The following is a 27,594-nucleotide window of genomic DNA, read 5'->3' on the forward strand; positions in this document are numbered from 1 at the left end:
CTGGGCTTTCTCTGTCTGGCTTTTATATCTTTTCCTTGCACTTCTATAAACCACTCTGGATAGGAGAATGGGCTAAAAATATTCTAGGGATATGGGAATATTTTGTTACATCTACTGTCAGGGCCTCATGACCCCCTTACTACTAGTTCCTTGTAATGTTGGTGCCCTAAAAATCAAGCTTTTTCTACTGTTGCACTCGTTCTAAGTTGCTCTAGGAGCACTGGCTACGTTTCTACTATGCAAATGTAAAAAAGCACAGACTGCAGAGAGGTTTTATGATTTGAATAGCAGCATACTCACTGGACTCCATGTAGAGGGAACTGGGGGTGCTGGCATCGCTGCTCTGAGGTGAGAAGGGGCTGTAGTCCTTCATGCAGCAGTCGTCGCCTGTAGATTCTGAGAGGAAAACAGTTCATGTTAAGGACCACCTATCGTTTGAGGGCCTGAGTCTCTAAAATCAACACTGAATTCCTTGAAAATTGATGGGAACATGCATCACCATTCGTACACAGAGTGTGGAAAGCAACTGATTAAATGCTGCACTGATGCCTTCGATACTGGAGAAGTCGACTGACATCCCAAAGGAAATAATAATCAATAAAATCAATGGGGATGACTCATTTTAATGCATGCAGACACTACAATATGGCCGCTGACCTTTGTCAGAATAATGAATTGAATGTTTGTTGTTTGTTTGTTGTTTAATGTTTGAATTAGGGATGCATAGATACAACTTCTACTTTTAAGCGGATACACAGTAGTGATCCAGTTCTCACTTTTATTGAACAATATGAGCTTAGACATTTAATTTGGGGTCATTGGAAATAAATAATTGAGATGTAATTCACTTTAGAGTGATCTGACATCTATGTATGACAAATACAGAAAAACAAGTTGCTTTGTTTTGATTTCTGACATGTTACACATGGCTTGTTGTAACATTTTAGTGTTGGGAAAATTATTCTATGCCTTATTTTAGCCTGCTATCTGCCTGACATCGACTACCAGTACTGGTATCAGCACATCCCTAGCTTGAATGTAATGAAAGGAACACTTATCATAAATAATTTCCATGATACTCTCAATGAATGACCAACAACATTGATATGTCATGAAAACTGCGTGCATGAACAAAAACCAACACAACAAAGGACACTGAAAATGATCATTTATGCCTCCCTGGCCTCGTCACCTCATTTTGACCTAAAAAAAAAAAAACACAAAGCAAAAACAAGAACTGAAACAGCAAAAAGAAAACTCAAAGTTCGACAGCACAAATGAGGAGCCGATGGCGAGGCTGGAGATGAGAGGGAGGGAGGAAACTCATCACCATGCGGAGGAAAAGAAAGGGGGGGGCGGGGGGGGGTGACTGAGAGATGGAGCACAGTGGAGCTGCACTGCCAACCTGCTACCGGATCTTCTATTATTATGGTGATTTTCCGGTGGCCCCCTCCTTCACAAAAACAGACAAAAGAGAGAAAGGGGAAGAGAGTGATAGGGCAGAAAGAGAGAAAGTTACCTCAGAGCCAAGAAAGGGAAACGTTGTGTTACTTGTCGCAGAGAGAATAGAGGTGTTATTTTAGAAAAACTTGTCCGTCTTGAGAGAAAGGATGTGGTTCAAGCCACATCTCACACAGCATACAAATAAACACATGCTTGTTAGCTATGTTTCCATCTAGCACTCACCTGAAGCAAATTTGTCACAAAACAATAAAATGTATATTACGTGGGTTGAAGCAGAAAAAAAGGCTTCCTGAACATAGCATGTACATGGTATCTGCAGGTTTCAGAAAGCCAAATCTAAGACTTCTTACCTGATTAATGCTACATGGAACTGAATTTAAGACCAACGTAAAAACCAAAATAAAGAAGCCATGCTGGCAAAACCAGTGTATTCCCAATCAAATATAGATAGTCAAAGTTCTGAAACTATAAATGTGCAATGTAAGCAAAGGGACAACAGGGAATTAATTACTTTTAATACTAACTAACTTTTTTGCAATATTGAGAAAATTCTATTGAAATTTGCCATTTCAATTCAGCGTTTCTGATTCAACACAACACACAGGAAAACACTTTAATGGAAACCTGCTTACTTACCATGTCTGTGTTTCTGATTGACCCCCGTGTCAGAAAAGGAGCGGGCGTGGCCCCGGGTGCCCCGGCCCGGCCCCTTCTGACCCTCAGAGAAGGAGGAGCGTCGGGGAGGGGGCGGGGCCAGGGCCAGGGAGCTCCGCCCCGGTGGCTGCTCCTGGGTCTCCTCCCCCCGCTCAATGCTGGGGGTGGAGCTTCGGGAGTCGCGGCGACTGCGTTGCCCCAGGTTACCGATGGCCAGGTACTCCGGGCCGTCGTCGTAGTCGCCCTCGCCGGAGTCCCCGGCCTCGGGGTGAAGGGAGGTGGACGAGGGGGATTCCGTCAGGGAGATGCGTGGGACCGCGGCGGGGCCTGGAGGGGGGGTCACGCCCCGCTCGCTCTCCCCCGGCCTGGACACACACACCCAGGGAGCGCCCAGGCTGCTGCCTGGAGAGGTAGAGTCTGCAACACAAAGGGTAGGTTGAGACAGAGTGGATACAGTGTTTTAAAAACAGTTTCTTTTTATTTTTTACAAAAATAAAAACAAAAATACCTTTTAACTTCAAAATACTGTATTTAGGGGAGTTGGAGGGGCGTGAATGGAGGCAGGGGGATAAATATCTGTTAACAACAACGCTGATGGCATGTAAAAAGTCATTAACTAGGAGTTGGCTAAAGTCAGAAATACCCAGTGAAAATGACTGGATTGATTTAGTGTATAGTATATTTATAATGGAGAGGATAACTTTTAATTTGAGAACTCGGAAAGACAAATTTGATTGAATTTGAGGAAAATGGGTTACTTATGTTACACCTTTACGACCAAAGTTTGTATGAACAAATACTTTGTATGAAGAAAGTACCTTCTATTGCAATTATGGACCTCCCTCTTTAGTGGTTTTATTTTAGTTTAAGTTATTTTATAATGTCTTCTTGATGCAATAATTTTGTACTACATGTGTCTTATATAACTAGAAGGGCAGACCTCCGCCAAGGCCAATAGTCCAGTCTGCTATGATATGCAAATTTCGTGAGTCGGATCCGGATCCGCTCCAAAATTTAATGGGTTCTTCCTTGGCCCATGCTACACCCTTCCACGAAGTTTCATGAAAATCGGCCCAGTAGTTTTTCCGTAATCCTGCTGACAAACAAACAAACGGCATCGAAAACATAACCTCCTTGGCGGAGGTAAATATTGGACTTTTGGACCCACTGTGTAATGTGCAATGGTTTGGCTTCAGAAAACTTGGATTATGCTGTTTAGAGTAATTTTATGGTCTTTTTTTTTTTTTTGCCTTTTTTTGAACTCTAAAGAAACTATCTCCATCCAGTAATTTTGCAGAAGGCTGAAATGAAGCTTATGTTGACATACAAACTTCACCAGTGTTTCAACTGACAGTAGGGTGAGCGGATAAGGACAAAATGTTTAGGTGAACTATTCCTTTAAGATGCAAAAGGGAAACTATACTGTTCAGATCAATTCTGTCCAAGGCATTTTACTGAGCATAGCTGATCTCAACACATTCTTTAATAACTGACCATGTCCAGGAACAATCAGGCCTGTGTATGGTTAAGTCAGTCAGTCTAGTCACAAACACACTGTAGTGCATTCATACTGACCCCCCCACCCCACCCCACCCCTCCCCTCCCCTCCCCTCCACCACCTCTCTCTACTGATTACAGAATAGAGACCGTTTTCTCTTCCCTTCCATGTCTAACGTCAAAATCCTTCTCTTGCACAAAGGGACAAACATGAAGCCGGGCCCGAGACTAAACTCTTTTTGTTGAGCTCTCCGCTGAAAATCATGTCAGAGGATGACCTCACTTAGACTCAACCCCAAACCTAATGGATATAGAGATCGGGTCCCCGGTTTGACGCGTCCGCCCAGATTCTCCTCACCGGTGTTGTTGCCGTTTTGGCAGCCGCCTGCCGTAGCGGTGCCGGCGTTGTGGCGGGCGGCGTCTGCGTCTCGGAGGGAGCAGTTGGAGGTGGTGAGCCGGCGGTGCAGAGACTCTCCTCTGGAGTCGATGCTCCTCCAGGCCCCGCCGGCCCCCGGCAGCACACACAGGCTCTGGCTCTTCAACAGGCCCAGACATGGAGGGCCCTTCAGCGGAGACAACTGAAGGAAGAAGAGGGGGGAAAAAATTGTTAGAATCCATTTAACCACAAGATACAGTCGCATCAACTGGGAATATGCCTTTGTGACTTTTGTTTTTCTTTTTTAAATAAGAGCGGATGTTCCATTCATCTTGTATTTTTTCTTTATTCAGACAGTAGGAAAGTAGTAAAGTGGACAGAGAAAGCACTAAAGGGATTTTTATCCAAGGTTAATGAGGGCTGGAAACTCAAGGGACTTAACCACTCCGATATCTCTAAGCACAACTGGGTCATTTTTTTTTTTACAGTAGCGAAGGGCTAAAATTACAGTGATAAAATACCAAAGACAAAAAACGGTGGCTTGTAACATTCACCTACCTCAAAACAAAAAAAGACAAAAAACGAAACAACGAAATGTTGGTGAGATGACATAAATGCCGCAAAGTAACCAGACATAAGTGAAGCACAACTTTCCCTGCCAAAACCTCGCTAAGGTGCTGCAGGTACAATCACGTCAATCAAATTCTTCAAAGTTTTCTTGTCTCTCCATTTCACTTCTACGTGACAGCACAATCACCTATATCAAGAGTCAGCTGTGTGTTTACAGTGTGTGTGTGTGTGTGTGTGTGTGTGACCCACCCCGACAGTGTCTACCAGAGCCAGCAGTCTGGGGTTATTCTGCTCCACAGCCTCCAGACATTGAAACATGGCCATCACATGGGGCTCGCTCAGCAGAAAGGCCTCCTCTGAAAGAGAGAGAGACAGACAGAGAGAGAGAGACAGATAGAGGCAAGAAGAGAGTGAAATAGAGACAGAGAGAGGGAAGGGGAGAGACAGAGAGATTAAGAGATAGAGACAAAGAGACAGGGAGGGAATGGCAGAAGAGAAAGAGAAAGATAAGCCACAATTTGAAGGCTTGCTTTAATTCAATTTTGCACTCTCCCCACCCACACACACATTATTTCTTATTAAATTTGATCACCACCATGAGACTCACCATTGTAGTATTTGCGTGTGTGTCCCAGATGCCTGAGCAGGGGGCGGAGCTGAGCCGACAGCATGTGAACCTGCAAGCTGTGGAGGAGCCAGCGCTCGGCCTTGTAGCTTTCACCAGCGCTCTGCACCCCACTGCTTAGCACCGGCTCCAGGTGACTGAACTGTGGACGGACAGAGAAAGAGAAAGAGAAAGAAATATGAGACGGGAGGACAGATATTCCCGGGGAAGAGGAGGATGGGAAAATGTTGGGGATGGGCAAGGAGGACGGTAAAAAAAATAGGGATGAAACATTACATTAAATAACATTTTTTGTTGCTTTTTACAATGTTGAAAGTGTTAATCTGCAATATCCTCGCTTTTTGGATTTTGGCGACAACTTTGGTGCCAAGTGTTCATTGCTGTGGTGTTTCTGCACTGCACTTCCCATAGATCACCTGTCAATCAAACAGTGTAGGCGGTACTGTGACGTCTTTTTCCTTCGATTTTCTGTTGATGTAGTTTGAGTTTCTGTAGGTGGCGCTCTGTTCTTTGTCTGTTCAGCCATGGTGGCTATCGCCGCTCATGCTAACTACCCAGTTCTTCTTCTATTGTTGTGTTTAGAACAGCAAATGTAAAAGCTGTCATGAACTAGGTTGAATGTTACACTAATCAGCTAAAGAGAGTAGCAACAAGGACATTTATTTATATGAAAATGTTGTGGATTGTTTGCTTTAATTGTCTTTATTAAGTTAATAACCTTACTGTCCTTACACATATCTTTACTTTTCTATACATATAGCGCCATACCTAAGATCTAGCCTATCTTTATACATTTCTTGATTGTTTTTCAGTTGTTTGTGATGGATTCATTGTTTGCGTATGTTCCTTTACACCCCAATAAAGTCTATTAATTCATTTATCCCTCCATCTATTCACCTAAAAAACAAAAAGCATAACAGGAGTGATAGAGACAGGCCCACAGCGATAGACTGAAGTGAGTCAGAGACGGGCGGAGTAAGGAGGGAGACTGATGATCAGGGTGAGAGTCACACCACAGCTTGGAGGAGCAGGACAGGACAGGACAGAAAAACACTAACCCGTCGCCACATGATGATTACATCATGGCCGAGCCGGCTGTAAGCCCTCTACCTCCCCAGCCACACAGAAACAGAGAGGGTAGCCGAGATAATTAGATTCCAACTGTGAAATCCCAATGCTGTTGCACAATCCCATTAACACTTCACAAAGAGAGGAATGGGGTCGAGGGGTTAAGGGTCAGTGAACTTCACTACAGCAACAGTGGCAAAGCACTAGACTGGTAACACAACAAGCAGGCGAGGGAGGGACTGCGGGCGTCTGACAGTGTGAACGGTGCCAGGTATTCACCAACTTTTATAATTGTTTGCATACTGAAACTAACACCGAACATTACACAACTAGCAAGGAAAGAAACTAACTGTTCTTCCAAGTTCACCAGTCACTTTCACTATTTTACAAGCTAACTAGATCTTTAGAATACAACATATGAGTTAAATGAAGGTTGGATGCCCGCCAGAGTGGCTGGTGGAGCAAACAAACACACCTGGCACAGCCACAATTTACCAGCATTTGGTTGGTAGGCAGTGTTAATTTCCCACCCTGGCTTCTACCATCTCATAGTAAAATTAACTGTTTATTCTCTCAGCAAAGTTAAACTCCAGAGGCTCAGATTAGAAAGTTACAGGTTGTGTGAATCGAGGTGAATAAATGATTTTCACTAGGAGCAATTAATCGAAATTTTATCACAATCACAATACGGCCTACTGCAATTTTCAAATCGCAGGAGGCGCAATATTTGTTAAAGGCGAAATGTGTGTCAAAATACCATTTTAAATTAAATATTGTCGTGCTGCAGAGATGTCCTGGCCTACACATCATATTCTACAGACTTAAGAAAACATCTTTGTTTGGTACAGATCCCCGCAAAAATCACACCATAATCATTTTAATACGTTTTTCAATGAAAATGAGAATAATGATGTAAAAATGATCATTCCCTCTAATATCGCAAATCATATCGCAATTGCAATATCAGTCAAAATAATCGCAATTAGATATTTTTTCAAAATCGTTCAGCCCTAATTTTCACCCCTGCACACTCTTCACCCCTTCCCTAAAAAAAGACATCATGTCTGACAGAACCATGGTGGAGCAGTGCCAATCATCGATACAGGTTGCCAGCTGATGGATGTTAGTTTGCTTTGGTCTGGCTACCAACCACGCACAACCTTTGGAGCGGGTGACATTTCTACGGTAACAGCGACCTCTCCGATTTGGTAGTGTAGTATTTCACAAGGTACTGAGGAATACAATATGATTTCTTAACAACGAAGCTGAAATCAGATTGACTGATGTTTTCTCTGGGAACATGTACAGTCATTTCACAGTGTGATAGCTCAGGGTCAGTCCATCTTACACCATTGAAACGTTACGGCTAAAAATGAATGGGAAATTTACTTCAGGCATTTAGTTCAGGAATGTGTTCAGGAAATTTCATCTCCCATTACAAATGAAAGAGTTGTGCGCCCATTAAACCTGAATAAAACCAATCCCACCGCTGAGTGTGGTTGGTACTGACTGACTCCACCATACCTGCTCAACATGCGAGGCGAGGTGCGGGCTGATGTAGCGAACACACCAGACAAACGGCCAGTAGTCTCTCTGCTTGTAGTACACCTGCAACACAAAACCAGCCCTTACAGAACAGCAGCATGACCCAGTTACAGAGAACACCAGCTAGGACAGACACAATAGGCTTTTATGGAGCGCTTTGTACCAGTTCCCATTATTCAGCATATTTCCCCTGTATTCTAGGAAGTCTGTAACAACTGGTAACTTAATACCTGCCGAACAATGTAATAACTTGGCAAAATGTAATAAAAAATGTCCCTTTAAAACGCTGGTTAATATAAAGTGATGTTATTACATTATGTGATGTTATGACATTATTAAGCAATTTGTTACATGAACAGGTTTTTATAAAATTTTCAACCCACTGGGGGGGACATTTTTATTACATTTTGACAAGTTATTAAATTAATTTCTCATGACGTAACCTCTTGAAGTTACAACAAGAAAATCCTGGGAACAGAGGGCAAAGCTATGGAGGCTAAAACATGAAGCCATAGTACCACAGACCCTTTAACTGTAGGTTTGACAGTAGATACGAAACCTGGAAAAGACAATTTCCAACTTAACTTTGGTTCTTGAAAACGTCACTGTGGTGAAAAAGTTAATTTCCTACCCTGACAATCAGTCATCATGCCCATCAACAGAGTGGAGCAAGTTAAAAAAAAAAAAGTGAGAGTGGTGTGGGTCAGATCCGAGTGCTGACCTGCTCATTCTTCAGTCCGTGGCTGAGGATGTTGTTCATGTCCTTGTGCAGCCGCTGCAGGCCGCCGTAGCGCGACCACACGTTGGGGTTGTTGGTGGACACCAGGCCCTCCACCGTGGTCTTCAGGCTGGACAGCAGCTTCCAGTGCTCCTTCCTGGGAGGAGGAGGGGGGAGAGGGGGAGGAAGTTGAGGAACGAGAAGGGAGGTGAAAAAGTAATGCCGTTAGCACTGTGGTGGCTTGAGTCATTTGTCGCACAGCCAAAAATACTTCTCCCAAAATAGAGAAACCGTTCTTCAACAGTTAACATACGGTAAATGAAGAGCAGCTAAGTACAAATTAACCACAGAGCGAGCAGCAATTATTCTGAGCTCAGAGACTGTGGAGGTGCTGACTGCACTAAATGTCTTGTCTGGACTGCAGTGACAACAAGCAGAGCTGTGTGCCAAGTCCTGGCCTAAATACACTGTCTCACTCCATACATACAGTAAGAGCCTGGGCCTAAACTGCCTATTAGAAAAGCACAAGCAGAACTGAGCTGCACTGTTAGCCACTTCATTTTCGATATGTGACTGGAAACCAGTATAAGAAAGCACAAATACTGGCTGATTCAGACCTATGCACCACCTATTCCATGAAACTACAAAACAGATAGGTACATGGTCTGATATGGAAAGAATGAGAGTGGTAAAGTGACAGAGAAAGCGGTAGTATGATGAAGATACAGAAATCCAATGATTCACACTTTATCTTTCGGATACAGTGTGATACGAAACAAAATGAGATGAGGTCACATTCCCACAGAGCCATAAAGTGCAAGCTCAGATCCAGGACTTCCTCTTTTTTCCTAAAGTCAGCAGTGAGTTGAAACTTGATGCTATCGGGAACTAGTTGCATCGGCAGAGTGACACAAATATCCTCTCTGGAGGTACTAATGCCTGACGCTGCATTCCTAAAGTCGAGGACATTTGTGCCCCAACTTTTTCACACACAGAAGGCCTGAGACATAACATGGATGATGGGTCACACATCAGATAATGAGACTGGATTTAGAAACATGTTGAGTGATCATTCACTTCTTAGATCTTATGTTTCTAAAGTGTTTGTTGATATGCAATGTAAATAATCTCAGTCCTCAAATATAACTGAATTTGCGTAGATCAAGTTGAAATCTTGTCAGTCTCTGGTATGCTTTGAAGGTCCACATGAATCATGTGGGGAGTCACACAGAGCCCACAAACCCTACTTTGGGCAGCCTGACTTAGACAATGTCGGCCTATAATCTGAGCCTACAATTCCCAATTATTTTATGCAACTCAAAATGTACATTTCAGTGAATAACTGAACTGGAGGCGAAGAATGGCTGGTTGACCATCGAGGCCATGAAGTTTAGGACTAACAGCGTCACATTTATGAACAACACAACAAGCCTTTTCCAGAGAGAGCAGCTCCATCACGAGTTCAGCTACTGAGCTAATCAAATCACATCAAGTAACCTGGAGGGAGAAAGGCTGCACATTAGAGATCATTCTCCTACTAGTAGAGAGCATGATGTGTGTGTGTGTGTGTTTGTGTGTGTATGTGTGTGTACACCGGGGGCAAGGAGTAAAATTCCACAAGGCTCAGACAGGTTGATGAGGTTAAGGATTAACTTTACAACTCTCTCTCTGTCTCTCTCTTTGTGTTTGCTACCAGAGGAGCCAGACATAAAGAGTGATCCCAATCTCCAGACTGAATCATCTGCACTATCAGAGGTTCAAATCTTTAACATACAGAGAGTATCTTAAACTTAGCCTAACCCACCTATTAACCCAGGTCTATTGTCATGGCAAAATTTAAATCCTTGTCCTATCTTTCTAATCCTAATATCAGTATGTATCCTTCCATTTAATGCCATTACAAGGCAGGGATTTCTGCAGCTAAATATCCACCCTATTGCAGTTAGATTTATGAGTATACACAAGCATGGTGGCTACTTGTGAAAGGTAATTTAACAGAGTCTCTCCTGCAGCATATTCTGGTGAAAAATTAGTGAACTTGTGCAGTATATTCACAGGACACACTTCTCAAATAATGTATGGTATTGGTGTAGTAAACCTGGGGAAACGCTATACAAAAGTTATGTTTGAATGCATGTAACAGTTGCAGCTTAAATACAGTTTCCAAACGCTCTAGTTTGCCAAGTCATCTCAGATTTAAAAACGCTATTATGGGCCTTAAATGGTCATTCATAAGTGAGTGAATACAAGCCTGCTATTAACAAACACAACCAGTTGACAGTTGCTAGCTAGCGCCAGCTCTGACAGTGGCTAGCACAAAGCTAACGCTAGGGGTTAGCTAACGATTAGTAGGCAACCTAATCACGTTAACGTATTATTGCCTCCGTGCTAACAAACATTCAGCAAATAGCGGCTAACTGGATATTTTGTTATTAGAAAAGAGGTAACAGCTACAGGTTCAGAATTTGTCACTTTGACATGCTTTAGGTAACGTTAGCTCCAAAGATGTCAAAGTTTGACATGTCAGGTTTGCTAGCCTAGCTTTGTGGCTAGCAGTCCAACGTCAGTCAACCACCACGGCTATCCCTCTACCAGCTAGCTAGCTAACCATGTAACGTTAATATCTGCAAAGTCTCTATTTTAGTGAGGGTCCAAAAGCCCTCAACGGTTGCACTGTGAAGTCTCGTTTAACCACAGTGTGTGTTGTATTTGATACACTTGTTTGATAAACCACGCCACGGTCTGTTAGCCGTAGCTGAGCTAGCCGGGCTAACCCCGCTGCGCTCCCCGGCCCGGCCCAGCCCAGCCCAGCCTGTCACCCACCTGCGCTCCTCCGCTTCTCCCTCCGCCGTGATCTCCATGTCCTGCGGGGGAAACCGAATAACGTGGCCAGCTACCAGCTCCCCCGCTAATTCCTCCTGTTTTGTAAAACGCAATCTGCTTCAGGGCTGCTTGAACGAGCTACATGGACTCCCTGAAGTCTGACATCTCCGCCCTGCCTGTCAGTGGGAATCAAAACAGTGGGGGCCACAGCAGCCGCATGACTGCTATCATCAGCAAGGGGGCGGAGATGTTGTGCTCTGCCCACTTTTTACCCCCCAATCATGCTTTTACCGTGTTTTTACATATTTTACCTTGGGATAAAACCATAATCCCCTTTTCTCACAGTTGTTTTGATTATATAATAGGTGTCTCTCCAGTCCATAGGTGCGCATATATAAAATGTACTGGTAAAACTGCTGATACGGCAGATAGCCTACATAAGACCTTTCTAGAGAACTCTGACTCAGACTGAACCTTTGACAATGCTGCCACCTGCTGTTGGAAGGGGATATTACAACCATGATTCCTGACCCCTCTTTAACCGTCCCTTCAACACACACACACACACACACACACACACACACACACACACACACACACACACACACACACACACACACAGAGTTGGATAGCATATCAACTGTAGGTCTAGGAAAATGGGGAAACATATAGAATACAGACTGTTCTCTTAGTTTTGCCTTATATTTATTTCTGTGTCAAATGTCATATAACAGAGGAGTGATTTTGTCCCAGGGCCTCCCTTCTGATGAATTGTGTATTGGCAGGTATTTATATTGTGGTTGGGGAGAGATAGCAGTGAGGAAAGTGAAACCTCTGATCAGAATTGTCAATCTTACATTCTGGTCTCTCATTTTCTAGCGAATTAACTATCACTTATTTTCAAGTTTGGAAGTATCTAATTACATTTACTCAAGTTACTGTAATTGAGCAGCTTTTTTGTGTACTTTGTTTTTTGAGTATTTTTTAACGTTAGTAATTTTACTTTTACTTCGGTCAGACAAAGAACCTTTACTTTGTTTTTGCACTTTATTTTGTAATTTCCAAATTTTCCAGTTAAAATAATCTAGTTTGTCCTCTCATCCTTTTAGATTTGCATGGAAAAGATCACAGCTAACAACGTTCTCTTTTCGTACATTTTAGATGAGCTACTTTTTTTTACTTTTACTTCAGTAGATTTTGACACAACTACTTTTACTTCTATTTAAGTGGAATATCAGCAAAGTAACAGTACTTAAACTTGAGTAGGATGTTTTTGTACTCTTTCCACCACTGCTTATTTTACTTGGGGACCCCCCTCAAGGCCCCCTGGGGGTCCCCGGGACCCACCTAACATGATCTTTAACATGATTATCAGTGTATGTTAGGGGAAGATACATGGAATATCTGCCTTTTTTTTGTACCAAGCTCTTATCCTCTAACCTAAACCTCAGTTTGAAGCTATATCTAAATTAAAACATTTAGTTTTTGTTTGAATATGGCACATACTCCAAACTCTACTTGTGTGCACTCAGAAAAATAAGTTCAACGTATTTCTATTGTGTGGCAAATTTCCACGTAAAACAATTAGGTTAATCCAACTGTATCTTGCCATGTTCATTACATGTAATTAAAATGTTTAGGTCAAACATATCTAAACTACATTGACCCAATGTGATTTGTACCAAAGTCAAACATATCTATATTACATTGACCCAATGTGTTTTCCCCCCAAATCAAACATATACTGTATATGTCACATTGATCCACTGTGATTTGGGCCAAGTCAAACACATCTGTATTATGTTGATCTGATATGAATTGTTTCCTGGATGCATTTCTTTCAGGTTTTTACATTACCTAAACCAAAAACTATCATGTTCATAAAATGGCAACTCAAATGGCATTTTAAGGTGTTTATTGCAATTCTTTTAAGTGCAATTGACAAATTTCAACGACCAGAATAAAGAGACAGAGAGAAACCGAGAGAGAGAGAAAATTAATCTGAGCAAACAGTTGGAAGAGCGTTAGACTGGACTCCGAGTAAAAGGCCGCCACGTGATGGCACCACAGCCTTACGGTGTAACCACTAATTCTGTTTAACCAGTTCATGTTGATCACTTTTATCACTTGATGGCACTGGTGAGTCAGTCGAGCTGCACAGACTGGAACTGTAAATCTTATCTACACTAAACACAGTACAGTCAGCAAGACCGCTCACTGTTAGGCGTGGCTGTGGACGGCTGGATGGTGAGTAATGGTCGTTGCATCATACTCATACACAGGGAGACATGCAGACACACACATACACACACACATGCACACACACACACACACACATAATATGGGCTGGACCTGCAAAGCAAATCTGACCACTGGGATTGCATAAGACTTCCTTCCGCTGTGCAGTGTGACACTACTGGGACAACAAGTGACTGAGATTCTTTGGCACTGCCTGGTGATGCTGAAAGCGGAGAATTTCCCCAATCGGTTTCAGTGAAGGGGAATCTGATTGTTTTCATCCACTCTCCATTAGTGTGTTGTAATCCAGTGGCTTTGCAGGAATTTAGTCATTAATTGCCAGAGATGAAATGCTGAAACCGAGCTTGTGACTGCATCTCCATGAGTCAATTGTGCACTTATATCATATTTTTCAACTGAATTTCATGTGTTCGTGGACTGCATGGGTTACGTGATCTGAGTGAGATGCAGAATATGGGTAATACTTTAATTGAAGTGCATTGTGTTGCATTACACCCAGATTATAAAACCGTTAGAAGCGTAATTAAAGTTTTTTTTACAATATAGTCATCAGACAAACATAAAAAAATTAGATTCAATTTAATATCATGTCATTAATTGTGCAGTGGCCCTATTAAATATTCTACAGGACTCTTATAATTGATACAGTGTTCGACTGATAATGAGTTTTTGAATGCTGATATTGATATTTTTCATCATGTTATTAACTATACAGTCGCCTTATAAAGTATTTCAACCCCTTAATGTTTTTCCAGTGTCTATTATATGATGCTCTGATTTTGATCATTATCATCCACTCACAATGTGCTTATAATGCACTTCTGATGCATTATGATGCCTTATGAGCACCAGTTCAAGTCAAGTGAATATAAGATATGATCAGATAAAATTGCACTTTATTGGGGAAATTCGGGAATATACTGTCTTGTGTATGTCTTCCCTGCTAATTCCAACATTACACACACAATCCATTCTGCGGTGTGTTTAATAATGTCAGACGTCATTTCACACACTGGGATCCGGGAGAAGTTGAAGATCAAGCGCTGGGAAGATGAAATATTGATTCTGGTTCAAACCCTCAGTCACGGCCTTGGTTTTTCCAGCTGTATTTGCTCACAGTGACGTAGGAAACGCCCGGTCTTTACCAGATCTTTCTATGAGCTGCCAGTGACTCAGAGCAGGAACCTGTTCTGTCTTGAGCACACATGACAGATGGAAACTGGGTCAATGTGGACAAGTGAAGATGTGGGCATGTTGAGTCAAGAGAGCGGTAATCAGACATGTGGAGAGGCATTGTCTTAACAGGAAATGCCACCAGAATCAGGTCGATCCGGTTTTTGAGTTTATTTGGTTTTTGCAATTGTTTTATGTTCTGATAGTTTTTCAACATTTGTGTCCCAGTTTTATTATTTTTGATGTTTTCATTTTGTGCTTTCACGCGGAGCCAGAGGACTATTTTCTGTCCCATGCAGTGAGAAAGACAAAAACTTTCTGCATCCAAACTTCAATTCGCAATATATCCCATATTTGTCTCAGAGGAATATTCAACAACAAATTCCTTACTTCACTGTGTGTAATTTGGATATTGAAGATCTCCAAAAAAAAAAAGACCAAAGCAAACAATTTTGTCCTGCCAATTTCTAATAATGTGCCGGTGCAACAAAACAGTTTTTCTTGGGATAGGGGTGCTTGTCAAAAAGTCTCAGTAACATGAAGATTCTCACTCAGTGAACAAAAAGAAAGAAAAGGAGGAGCTGACCTACTTTGACAAAGACAATATGTCGAAATGCGTCAGTTTTGAACTATAAAGAGAGCTATTTTAAGAGAAATAAAGTTGCAGTCTGTGTTTGGGCGTTGCTGTCCTCACTGAGTGAGTAACTGTCCTGGTCTGTTGTGTCATGCTGACACTCAGCTCCATAGAGAACTAACTGCAGCTCAACCATAATATGAAGCTCTATTGGATGCAAAAGTTCACACAAATGCATATGAGTCCACAAAGTCAGCACTGTCAATGCAGCAGCTTCTGGTTGTAAACAGTGATGTAGTGATGTGGTAAAACGAACAAATAAAAGCTATGACCTCCAGTCGACAGAGGTGGGGACTCGAGTCACACGACTTGGACTCGAGTCACAATTTTAATTGCTTGACTTGACTTGATGCATGAAGAGAAGACTTGAGACTTGACTTGACTTGGGTTCTGGTGACTTGGGACTTGACTTTGACTTGTACTTTGATGACTTGAAAAGGTTTCTAAAGTCTTGACTTGAGATCTTGTGTTTGTGTAAATGACTTGGATTGAAAGTGATGAGATTTGTTCCAGCAGACGACTGAATTTAAATTTGAATTGAATTGAATTTGTATGGAATGATTGAATTTATTGAAGTTGAAACTGATTATAGAAACCAAACTCATGATGCTCTTACCAAGTTTTTATCCTATTAAAACCATATTGCATTGAAAAGTCCTAGATATTTAGTCTTCTTTAAGATATTAAATTGATACTGGACTCGACTGACTTGACTTGGTGTTTCTACATTTAGACTTGAGACTTGAGACTTGAGACTGACTTGGGACTTGAGCGAAGTTGACTTGATACACACCTCTGCTAGTCAAACATCACCATGACACAAACAACCACCATTCTTAACAAAAATCTATTATATTTTCAGAAAAGCGTTAATTTATGCTTCCCCATCCAAAAAAAACCCTATCCTCATGTAACTTACATCAGTTTAAAATCACTTACTATGATGAAAACTATGAATTAATGTCAGATAAAGTCTTCATCAACAGTTAGAGAGTCAGTTCTGTGGAGTCTAGCTTCATGTTATCAAACTGTTTGATCATCCCCAGGCCATTAGCGTATTCTTAAACTGAAAGGAAAACCTCTTAAATAAAATTTCAGACACCATAAAACACAAATTAGATCAATTATATAACAAAGGCCGGCCAAAACTCAATCCAGATAACAAAACTGAAATTAGCCAAAAAGGTGCTTCCTTTTCATTTGAACCTAAATTAGATCTGATCAGATTATATTTAACTTTGTAAATGTCTAAAGGGGAATTGGATTCACATGGTGGCGCTTGTAAATCCACACTTTGTTCTGCAAAGTGCAAATAAGGACAGCAAGCTACTGACCAGACGCTAAACGTCCAAAACACTCAGTGGAAGTGTGAGGGTCGAGGACATGACGGAGGGGACAGACTCTTTTTTTCATTTCTATGGACCAATGGGGCTTTCTCTTCATTATAGCTGATTATTGTTAAGAATAGCGCTATACAAATGTAGTTATTGTTGTTGTTGTTGTTATTGGAGGTAGTGGTGGATAAACCCACCTTAATTTAGTTTACCCATCTTATTATCCTCACATAAATCTGTATCACCTACATTTGTAGCAAACATCATACTGAGTAGTGTCAAACTAATGTAAGTTATGAGGATTTTGGTCTTTTAACGGGAAAGAAAGCATAAATTAAAGAGGCAACAAGTAAGATTTTGAAACCTGTGTAGGAGATGCTGTGAGGTTTATCAGTGTTGTTGCAATTGCTACTGGTCACCAATAAAGGTTGATAAAGGCAATAGTTCAAGGTAAAGTTAAAATTGATGTCTCGAAGGACTTTACAGAGAATGAGCCTAACTAGATCTAACTGATCAATAATCAACCATAGAGCAGAATGATCAAACACAAGGAAGCAGAACAAAGCACAGGATTTTAACAGCCTGCCTATCCTACATGGCCTAACCTACCTGGCTCCAGCAGCCTTAGACATTGATGACTTAATGCCCCTTTAATGTTTTTTTTTTTGGTTAGGGTGGATTTTTGTTTGCACTAGTGGTTGTGAATTGATACCTTATGTCAATCACCAACTGGCAGCTGGAGTCCATGGTTACTCACCTGTTTATTCTCCACCACATTTCTGCACACACCCAGAGAGAACTACTGAGGAATGATTATAGAAAAACACCCATGGTGGAATTGAAGTGAATAGCGGGCCAAACCCTTTCATCGCAGACAGCATGAGTGATTACTGTTGATCACACAGATACTTTCGAGGGGTTGAGAATCACGTAGCACACTGACAGTTTTATGTAGGACGTGACAAACGACTCAGAGCCTCTGCCAAACACAACGCTGTGCGGTCCGTACCTGCACAGGTAACTCCAACAACAAGAAATGACAGTGAGTCACACACTGCGGTAATTCCTTTGACGTTAAACTGTCTGTGTTGCATTAACAGTAATATTAACTTTGTTTGTACAACGAAGATTAGAAAGTGCCTCACCATTAAGATCAACAAAAAGAAATCAGCTTTTTAAGAAGGCAACCTCGTCAAGCGGTGTGGTCTCAAATATTTATAGCTTAATGTTGAGGGCTGCCCCTAATGCATATTCTTCTGTCCAGCTGGCTTGGGAGCATGACCTTAATATATCCTTGACTGCTTCTCAGTGGAATACAATTTGGAGGTCGGCTTTGAGCTCTTCTAAATGTGTGAGATTTAGGATTATACAATACAAGATTCTGAGCAGAGCATATATCACCCCTGTTAGATTATCCAAGATGGACGACAAACACCAAGGTTTATGCTGGCACAATTGTGGCAATCGAGGTTCATTACTCCACCTGCTCTGGGACTGTCCAGCTGTTAAAACACTCTGGTTAGAAGTTACATCCCTAATGTCAGAGTTTTTTAATGTTAATTTCCCTGTATGTCCCATAGCATGCCTGCTGAGGCCTAAAACCAGACAATAGTGTTGGAGTCACTGTTGACCGGCTCTGGACATTGGGTTGCTTGTCTACTAAAAGACTAATTCTTTTAAACTGGAAGGAACGTAAGCCAGCCTGCTTCTCTAGGGATTCGTGGCTGGAGGAATACCTGGACTTGCTGAATATGGAACGGGCAGCCTGCCTGTTAAAAGACTTTGACAAGGGCCTGGAGGACCACTGGGACACTGTCCGCAAGTTCCTTCTTTGACCATATAGTAAATAGCAACTGATTACATTCGCCCTAGCAATTAAGACTCGTTAAGTAACACAACCCCTCTTTCCCTTCTCCTCTCATTTGTTTTTTTTTGTTGCTTTGTGTGGCCTGTAGTAAAACCCTTGCTTATTCTGTGACCACTTTCTATATCTCAGGTACCTGCCTCCGCTTGAGAAGGCTTGTATAAAGAATGTATAAGAAAGAAAAGCCAGTCGAATGCTGTTGCGGGCTCTGGGTGTCACCCTTGCATCAGAACAGAGCTACATTATCTTAGTAAATAAAGCAAGACAAACAATAAAAAATGATACTAATATAAAACTGGATTACCAGTTAATAAAACAGGCAAACAGAATGTGAACAGGTCAAATGAAATGTAATAAAAGCCTGTCTGTATTTATTTTAGGAAGTGATATAAAAGTTAACAGTGACTCTGCCAGGCAGGAGGGCCAAGACCTGCAGGCTCTGTTGGCAGATCCAGTCTGGAACTGTGTTGGTGGATTATCTGTGATGAGTTTCACTTAATATTGGCGTTCAGTGTTATTTGCACTTTGGAGAACTGAAGCTGCACCGCCTTGCTGTGGCTTTTTTACATCAAGGATCATATTCCAAACATATCTAATGACTTGCATCATCATAACGTGTCGTCCTCGACAGCGACATGGATGTCTGGCATGAGATTTGTCAGACTAAATCCAATAAAATGGCAATACTTTTCAGGAAATTAGATTGGAAATTGTTGAGGATTTGGATGTTAGGTAAGACATTCTTTGTTGCATAATGTTCATGGACCAGAGCCACATTCAAATCAATATGCATTAGGAACGCTGTGGTCCGCAGGCCATGTGACGCCTTTCAAAACACTAGAGGCCAGTGGATGTGGGGAGGCGAAGAGAAGGCCAACAAGCTGTCAGTTCAACAAAATACTCCGTAATTATAACTACTATTTCCTTGCATGATTATGAAAATCCCACACTGGTTTGCACACACAGTGGATCTAAGGAAAGCCATGAAGGGACATTTCAAATTTGTGAGATATTACAATTTCGAAATTCAAAACTGCAGTCGTGTTGACGTTGGCTTGGCCTCCAGGAGGGAAAGATGTGAAGCCGCACGCCGACGCTGCTCTGACGGCGTCTCTGTGCCTCTCTGGACAGGCAGTGAGTCTCTAACATGTGTCCTTAACATGTCAGGCATGTGATGACTAAGGATCCAGTCATTTAGGATTTCACAAACTCTCCTGTGCATCTTTCCCTGCTTGTTCAGAAACAGCACATGCACCAGAAATGCTTACCAGTCACACAAAAAAAATAGTCAAATCTGGATGAACTTAGTGCAAAGATCTAGATTCTAACTTTAAAGTGTGTGTATGATTAAATATGGGGGGGGGGGGGATTCATCTGGTCTATTTTTTTTTCTTTTCTTTCCTGTCTAAATAACTTGTGAGGAAATGAATATAAAAAAAAGTGTCTAAAGATATGAATGTATTGAATGTGGAATATGATTACTGAACTTTCTAATATAAAAATGATGACACAAAGTATAAAAAGAGAAAAAAAGATGAGAGAGAAATCATCAGTGCCTACAGGAACACGTGTTTAAAAAATTATGCTCAGTATTTCATATAGGCTACCCATATTTGTCACTTTGTCACTCAGTTTTATATCATTATAGTTTGACACTGGCTGCAAAAGGGGAAAATAAAAACACAGGGAGACATTCTTAATAAAACAGTAATTTATTTTTTGACTGAAAACTAAAATCGTCCGAACAGCACATTACAAGGGCATCGTTTTAAGATATTTTCTCCAAGGCTCAGTGATCACTTTCATACAGTACACTTGGCATGTACACGGCATCTCCTTCAAACGAAAGAAAAAAAAAGAAGAAAAAAAAAAAAAAACTCTAAAGAGAGAAATAAGCCCATCTGCAAAAAAAAAAAAAAAAAAAAAGGAAATCAAAGTCCATCCCGTAGAAAGATGACTGATTGTACAATTACCGACCATTTGGTTTGGTTCTAAGCCACGACGAAAGAAACCAGCTCGCCCGACAGCGGCAGGGCGACGGCACAGGAGGCACAAAAGACATGTAACACAGACAGGACATCCCATAATATGCTCATACAGAATCGACTGGGTTCAAGCCGGAGTTGTGTGAAATGTACAATAGTTTCCATTGTTGCGTTTTTTTGTCTTTTCCAGATATTTGTTGTCTAGTTATTTTCTATTTTTTTTTGTAAGCGAAGTACGTGTTGGTACACTCTACAATCGGAATCTAAACGTTGCATTCATTAAATACATTTAAATCTGCAATGTAACAAAACTTTTTTCTCTGCATATGAAATTCAAAACAGCATTTACATGAAAAAAAAAAAAAAAAAAAAAAAAGATGGCTCCTTTTCTGTCTAGTGTGTTGCGCACTAGACCCTTTCCCTCCTCTCCTCCATCTGACACAATCATCTTTTATTCCTTTTTTCCCCCCCTTTCTCTCCATCTACTTGCTCCATCCATCTTTCCCTTTCTCTCTTTTCATAGTTCCTCTCACCATCGTTCACAGACTGACAACTCGACAGAACAATAAGAGTGCTGGATAAAAACATGAGGTAAGAAAGTGGTTTGATTATAGATCATGCAGAACATGCTAAACAGCAACAAAAAAAACGAAATGAAGGGAAGGAGGAAGTAGAAAAAAAAATACATATAGAGTGTGCATTTAAAAATGGAAAAAAAAATAAAAAGGACTTACACAGCTTCGCGTCTTTGGTTATAAAGTAGGTCGAACAATTTTTCACAGCTTTTCACCCCAGCGCCCCCCCGCCCGCCCCGAAGAGAAGAAAATATGCACAAGTAGAATCCTAAAAGGTCGGGGGAAAGTATGGCAATTCATTTCCTTTTTCTTTTTCTTTTTGTTTTGACAAAGAAACTCTAGCAAAAAGTAGATCAATAGTTTTCTTTATCGAAACATCCCATCCCATATTTCATATCTCAACAACAGGCGTTCTCCTGTACAAACCCTCCTCTGCTCTTAATACTTTACACTTTACAAAATGTACATTCAACCTGGATTTCACCTAATAGAAGTTCGGCTTTTTTTAGTGTTAGCACTATTTCATGAGAAGAAAAAATGTCTATTATGGAACTTATTGCCTACTTGGGATCTACTTGCCGCAATAGACTACCAAATTGAATACCTGACCGATTCTAACATACCAAAAGACCAAAGAGAAAGTTTTCTTTTTTTTTTTTTTTTTTAATAATATAAGTATCTCCGTGACATTGTTCATTTACATTATGAAAATAGCAGCCCTGAAATAAATAAATGCAAACAGTAAAACTGAACTAATGAAAGTATTATGATTCATGTCAAAGTATGGTGGCTCTGAGAAAACAACACAAGCTCTTGTTGCAGCATAAAAACAAGCCAAGGCTCTCGACCCCCCCCCCCCCCCCCCCCCCTCCTCTTCTTCGTCTTCTTCTTCTCTGCTCCAGGAGGGTGACTCCTCTCCTCTACTTCTTCCTTTTCCCCCTCTGGCCACTTCTTGCCTTGGAGTAACGTAGGGTGGGGTGGAGGGTGGAGGGGGTTATCGGGGGGAGGAGAGGCCAAAGTCCCTCATGGATGTTTTTTACGGGACGCTCCTCGCCACCCCTCTCCGGCATTCTCCGCCCCTCTTTGATCACCCGCTGTTCCCCCCGCCACCGAATCAAGCTCTCTCCGCCTTTTCACCCCTTCTGCCGCGCTCTCTCTCTCTCCCTCAACCCCCTCCACCCCCCTTTGTTTCCGACCGGCTTCCTCGCAGCCCGGGCCAGAAGAAGACTTTTCACAGGATGGTGATTGTCTTAATACTGGGACGGCCCGGTGGCGGCGGCGGCGTTGGCGGCGGCGGCAGCAGCGCACACTGAAGCGCGGCTCTTCACGCAAGTTGAAGACAGGGCGGCGAACGAGGATGACGCTGTTGCTGGGGGGGGGGGGGGGGGGTTGTTGTTTTTTTCCCCACCTCCCCTCAAAACGGAGAGTGGAGCCTTTTGCTTTAAAAGGAGCTAAGGGGGACGGTAGTAGTTGTTGTCTTTTCTAACAGGGTCCTCCGCTCCTGTCCGCGGGAGGCGCGTGTGTGTCCGAGTGCGTGTGAGGAGGGGGGAGGGGATCACGCCGAGGTGACGTTGGGCTGATGCGGGGCGCTCTGGCCGCCCTCGTGGTGAGCCAGGGGGGCGTTTGTGGTGTTGTTGTTGTTGTTGGTGGCGACGGTGGCGACGGCGGCGGGGTGCTGCTGCTGCTGCTGCTGCTGCTGCTGCTGCGGCGGCGAGGTGCTGCCGGCCGGGCTGAGCTGGGTGGACAGCTGGCCCAGCTGCTCCGTGTTGGCCAGAGACTTCAGCACGGCGTTCTCCCGCTCCAGCACCGAGTTCCGCTCGTACAGCTCCTTGATCTGCTCCTTCAGCACCTCCACCTCCTCGCGCACGGCGTACATCAGGTGGCTCTTCACCAAGTCCTGAGAGAGAGGAAGAGAGAGGGAGAGGGAGAGGGAGAGGGAGAGGGAGAGAGACAGAGAGAGAGAGAGAGAGAGAGGGAGGGGGAGAGGGAGAGGGAGAGGGAGAGAGAGAGGGAGAGGGAGAGACTGAGATTAGCATACAAAGTTTGGTTTTGTTTCAAAATACCACATACCTATTTTTAAGAAAAAATCATCACTTGCAATTCATCACTCCATCTTTCAAAAACACAGTTGATTCCATCCTCAAAGATTATTTTGTAGACAAAAGCCTTGTTTTATTGGGGAGTATTTTCTTTAAATCTGGCAATATCTGTTCTAATCGCTCATTGCTGTGGTGTTTCTGCACTGCACTTTCCAGAGATCACCTGTCAATCAAACAGTGTGGGCGGGACGGTGACGTCTTTTCCCTTGGATTTTCTGTTGATGCAGTTTGAGTTTCTCTTTTCTTTGTCTCTTCAGTCATGGTGGCTATCGCCGCTCATGCTAACTACCCAGTTCTTCTTCTTCTGTTTATTCCAAACAAACCGGAAACATAAACCGCATCACTTCCTGCGCGGCAGAGGATTTTTCCCAGGAAAAGAGCTACCAGACACCGGGTGTTTGTAACAGCAAATGTAAAAGCTTTCATGATCTGGATATAGATTAAATCACTGTTGTGTCAGCTGGTCATAGAGAGTAGCAAAATGGATATTTATTTTTGAAAATGTCTCAGATTATTATGTTAAATGTTTCTCCAAGTGAGTTTCATGTTCATGTCAGGAACCATTCTCTCTAAGACTCCCTAAGTGTCACATTTTTCCAACAGCGGCCAAGTCGTTTTGAAACATCATACCAGCCTGTAAAGAATTTGTGTCCTCAGACCAAACTTCTTTTTCCAGGCGACACGGCAGACAAGACATGATCACTGACAGCGAAAGTGTGACAAACTCACCATGGCCTGCTCAATCTTGTTATCGATGGCAACGACGCTGGCACCGGATGCACTGTGGAGAGAAAAGACAGGAGTTACAACATGATACGTTTGAGCGATAACATCTGTTTCACATTCACTTTGATGACCAAATAACCGATCCTCATGGGTTTTCTGTAACAAATGGAAAACTGCCAACATTACAAGCCTGAGCGTGTCAAATGTGACCTCATACAATTTCACTTGTACATCAGAGTCAAAACCATGACACCCTTTTCCAACGTGCAGATAAAGAGAGACAGAGTGACATCCTCTCCCAAAGAATGAGCTTCACAGAGAAACAACGATATTATCTTTTTCCAAAGTAGAGGCTAAACAGAGATAGAATGACATTATCTCTTCCTAAGTAGAGGCTGACCAAAAATAGAAAGATGTTGAACTTTTCCAAAAGTCCTTGACAGAAAGAGATAAGAGTTGGCATTTTAATGTTTTCAATGCAGTGCTGAACGCTTTCCATCCCACACAGAGATAGTGCTGAATGTGAAATGTGTTTTCAGTACAGGAGCGGAGGGGAGTAAAGAACACGGTCCTGTTATCAACTGTTTCACACAGACCAGACTGTGAATTTAGCCGTGTCAGAGATTTAGATGAAAAAGTATGAGGGTGAGGGGCGAAATGTCAAGAGGTGAAGAGGTTTCGTGCAAAATAGTCCACAAAACCCACAAAGTAGTCCTTGGAGAGCTTCCAATGGTCCCCGGCAAAAGGAGGAATAATTACATTTCACTGTTATTCCATTACATAGAAGTAACTCAATCAGAAAATGTATCAGGATGACTACTTTAATCATAGCTTTCACTCTCCCCATTGTTGCTTCTACACTTGCTGTACAGACAGTAATACAATTCTATAAAGACAAATATTCTCTAATGGGCTTCCTTATGACAAAATCTTATCAAATGGGGGGGTCTGTGGTCTAAATCAAATGAATTTGGGGATCCTTGGGCATGGGAAAATGTCTGTGATCTCCTGGCCTACATCACTGACACAATACAGTTCACTTTGCAAACCTTCATTAAGCCAGCAGCAGTGAGAGAGCCTCACATGACGCGTTTCATCCAAACAATAGAGGCTCGTGCCCACTCCGAGGCAAATACAGTCAAATCTGGTTCAGAGAGAGCGGAGCTTTTAAAAACGACAGAATAATCAATTATGTCTCAAAATCGAGAACAGAGAATTCATACATTTCACCGATTTGTAAATTGATCGCTGGTGGCGAATCAGCCGCACCCACGAATTAACTCCTTCAACCTGAGCAGCCATGCACTGTTACTGTAAGCCATTTTTCATTTCAGTGTTAAAAAAAAAAAAAAAATACATGGATAAAGAAACGGAATCGACTGCGAGCGGCTGGAACGCAAAAAATGCAAACGCTCAATTTCGAGGAGCATCGGTAAATGTGGCTACTGCTGCAGATTTGCACGGATGCAAAAGGTTTTAATGAAATTTGTTGCATGCAAATCGCTTCACGGATCCTATTTTGTTGAAACATTGAAGATCATATTAGACCAGTGCAGTAACATTTTGTTCTACCACCCGCCTCCTCCTCCTTCTCCCCGTCCAAAAGCGTAACCCTCTTTAACACAAAACACGATAAACTTACATCAGCGATCAACAGCTCCTTAATTATTTCAATTATCGGAGTTTAGTTCAGGGGAAAAAATGCGGGGTCTTTATCCGTCTAAACGGCTCTTTTCCAGACAGCCGGGTCTCTCTTGCTCAACCCACCGCCCTGCTCGGATCTGGATGCAAAACAAAAAGCTCTGACGCATTTCACACCGCTAGAAGGAGCTCTGACGAGATTCTGTCTCTGTGAGGGAACATTATGTGCGGACAGCCTCGAATAACTATGATTTATAACTCATTTCTCACTGTAGTCTGGTGAGGAAACGAATGTAAGGAGATATAAGCTGGATCAAACGGTACACACACTTGTTTCCTCAAGTCGGTTCCATAGAAATAAGAAGAAAAAAAAATCATAAAAATGACCACGCTGGAAGTTGAAAAGAAAGTAAACTACATATCAAACATCCCAGGATTTCATCTCGCCAGTCTGGGACGCTGCGTGCTTGGAGAGGTGGACTTATGTTTGTTTATGTTTAGGTCAGGATGGAGCTGGAGACGCAACTGGTGAAACTGGGAAAAAACCTAAATAAATAAAGGTCTCCATGCTGTGAAACTCCTAAAACACCAAACGATTACTACTAAAACTATCAGGCAACAATAGATAGGTGTATGGAAAGGAAAGGACTGTGCATCACCGCGCAATGCCCAACAACAACATACGTGCGCTCCAGCATGTGTTTGGAGCACACGAGGAAAAACGTGGAGAGACGCACGGCGCACTGGAAACAAACTGCAGCAACAAATTGCACACTTAAGGAAAACATTGTGGTCTTGCCCACCGGCGGAGAAAACGTCACCTAATGCCACACAGCGGATGGCAAACTACTTAAAACATCCATGGCACAAACTGAGCGCAAATGGCCATAAAGAGGATCGGGTTTCACCCGTGTAATTGTCCGTGATGGCATTGGCACTTAGTAGATCCATCTGAGTTGGAGCCAAATGTCTAAACTCAATATAAAACTAATAAAAGGGGGCTGGTGTAGTAGGAATATGCCACAAAGCCAACATAAAATATAATCTAAAGTGGGATAATGCGCAAACCATGTGAGAGGGCAGTATAACCCAAAATAAAACAGAATGCGCACACCACAAACGAGGCAATACGACCTAAAATAAAACCTAATGCACAGATCATATGAAAGGTAATACATCCTAGAATATAAGCCAAGACACACACAGTATCCTGAGTCCATTACCTGATGCATCTCGCCCTGTAAGAAACCAAACGTCCCGAATAAGTCGGTGAGGATCCTGGCGAGCAGGGGAGACTGTAACTCATTCTGCAGCGCATGGTTTCTCCAGAAGTGTTCCAATATAAAAAAAAAAGCAACAACAAAGTCCAATGTGTTCAAGTTCAACCGCGACTGTGTCTTCTTTTAGGGAAGACAGGGATCAGTGCTTTGGCTGGGAGCTGAGAGTGTAAACGGTCTTTAAAACCCGCACAGTCACACGGCGAGGGACTTGAAGTGTGAATACAAGGGGGCGGAGTTCAGCTTCCTCCGCTCAGCCCTTCATTTACTCATCCAGAGGAGTTATATAAGTTAACTTATGTACAGCCAAAACATATCCACAGCGACACCCATGGCACAGCGCGACTTATTTAAATGATGAAAAGCAATTAACAGTGAGAAAATCTATTTATGGTGTTTTATGTCTACTGTCCTGCACTGTATGAAGTCCTGCTGTCCCTGTATCATGTGTGTTAGTAATGTGAAACTCTTAAGTTCTCCACATGTTTCTGCAGCAGTGTCACCAAAACAAATTCCTCCACATTTACTGGACTTGGGTCACTTAAACTGATTAGGACTCTTAAAACTTTCCATTCACCGTCATCTCTCTAAGCTTTCATGCATTTCTCCGGTGCCCATGGGCGCACACACTTCAGAGGAAATGTTTTTTTTTTATCTTGTTACTAAAGATATGATAACCATGTTATC

At 42.3% G+C, this 27,594-nt stretch overlaps 2 protein-coding genes across 4 annotated transcripts in view; both read right to left on the reverse strand.

Moving 5' to 3' along the window:
• Window positions 1-11,518, reverse strand: part of rubcn (rubicon autophagy regulator) — a 29,520-nt gene extending 18,002 nt beyond the window's left edge. For 2 of the 3 annotated variants that reach the window (XM_071908069.2, XM_078285572.1), the window contains exons 1-8: window positions 11,341-11,518; window positions 8,521-8,674; window positions 7,779-7,862; window positions 5,169-5,328; window positions 4,811-4,917; window positions 3,974-4,193; window positions 2,101-2,535; window positions 301-396 (exon numbers count right to left, since the gene is read on the reverse strand). In XM_071908069.2, the coding sequence (XP_071764170.2) occupies window positions 301-396; window positions 2,101-2,535; window positions 3,974-4,193; window positions 4,811-4,917; window positions 5,169-5,328; window positions 7,779-7,862; window positions 8,521-8,674; window positions 11,341-11,378 (1,294 nt within the window). In that variant the 5' untranslated portion in view covers window positions 11,379-11,518. The remainder of the gene's footprint in view (window positions 1-300; window positions 397-2,100; window positions 2,536-3,973; window positions 4,194-4,810; window positions 4,918-5,168; window positions 5,329-7,778; window positions 7,863-8,520; window positions 8,675-11,340) is intronic. The other variant, XM_078285573.1, reaches the window with a different exon arrangement.
• An 8,779-nt stretch (window positions 11,519-20,297) lies between these two features.
• Window positions 20,298-27,594, reverse strand: part of tsc22d2 (TSC22 domain family 2) — a 44,156-nt gene continuing 36,859 nt past the window's right edge. The window contains exons 2-3 of the mRNA XM_071908061.2: window positions 23,993-24,044; window positions 20,298-23,061 (exon numbers count right to left, since the gene is read on the reverse strand). Of these exons, the coding sequence (XP_071764162.2) occupies window positions 22,720-23,061; window positions 23,993-24,044 (394 nt within the window). The 3' untranslated portion in view covers window positions 20,298-22,719. The remainder of the gene's footprint in view (window positions 23,062-23,992; window positions 24,045-27,594) is intronic.

This window comes from Centroberyx gerrardi, chromosome 9, assembly GCF_048128805.1.
Source record: "Centroberyx gerrardi isolate f3 chromosome 9, fCenGer3.hap1.cur.20231027, whole genome shotgun sequence".
NCBI lineage: Eukaryota > Metazoa > Chordata > Actinopteri > Beryciformes > Berycidae > Centroberyx > Centroberyx gerrardi.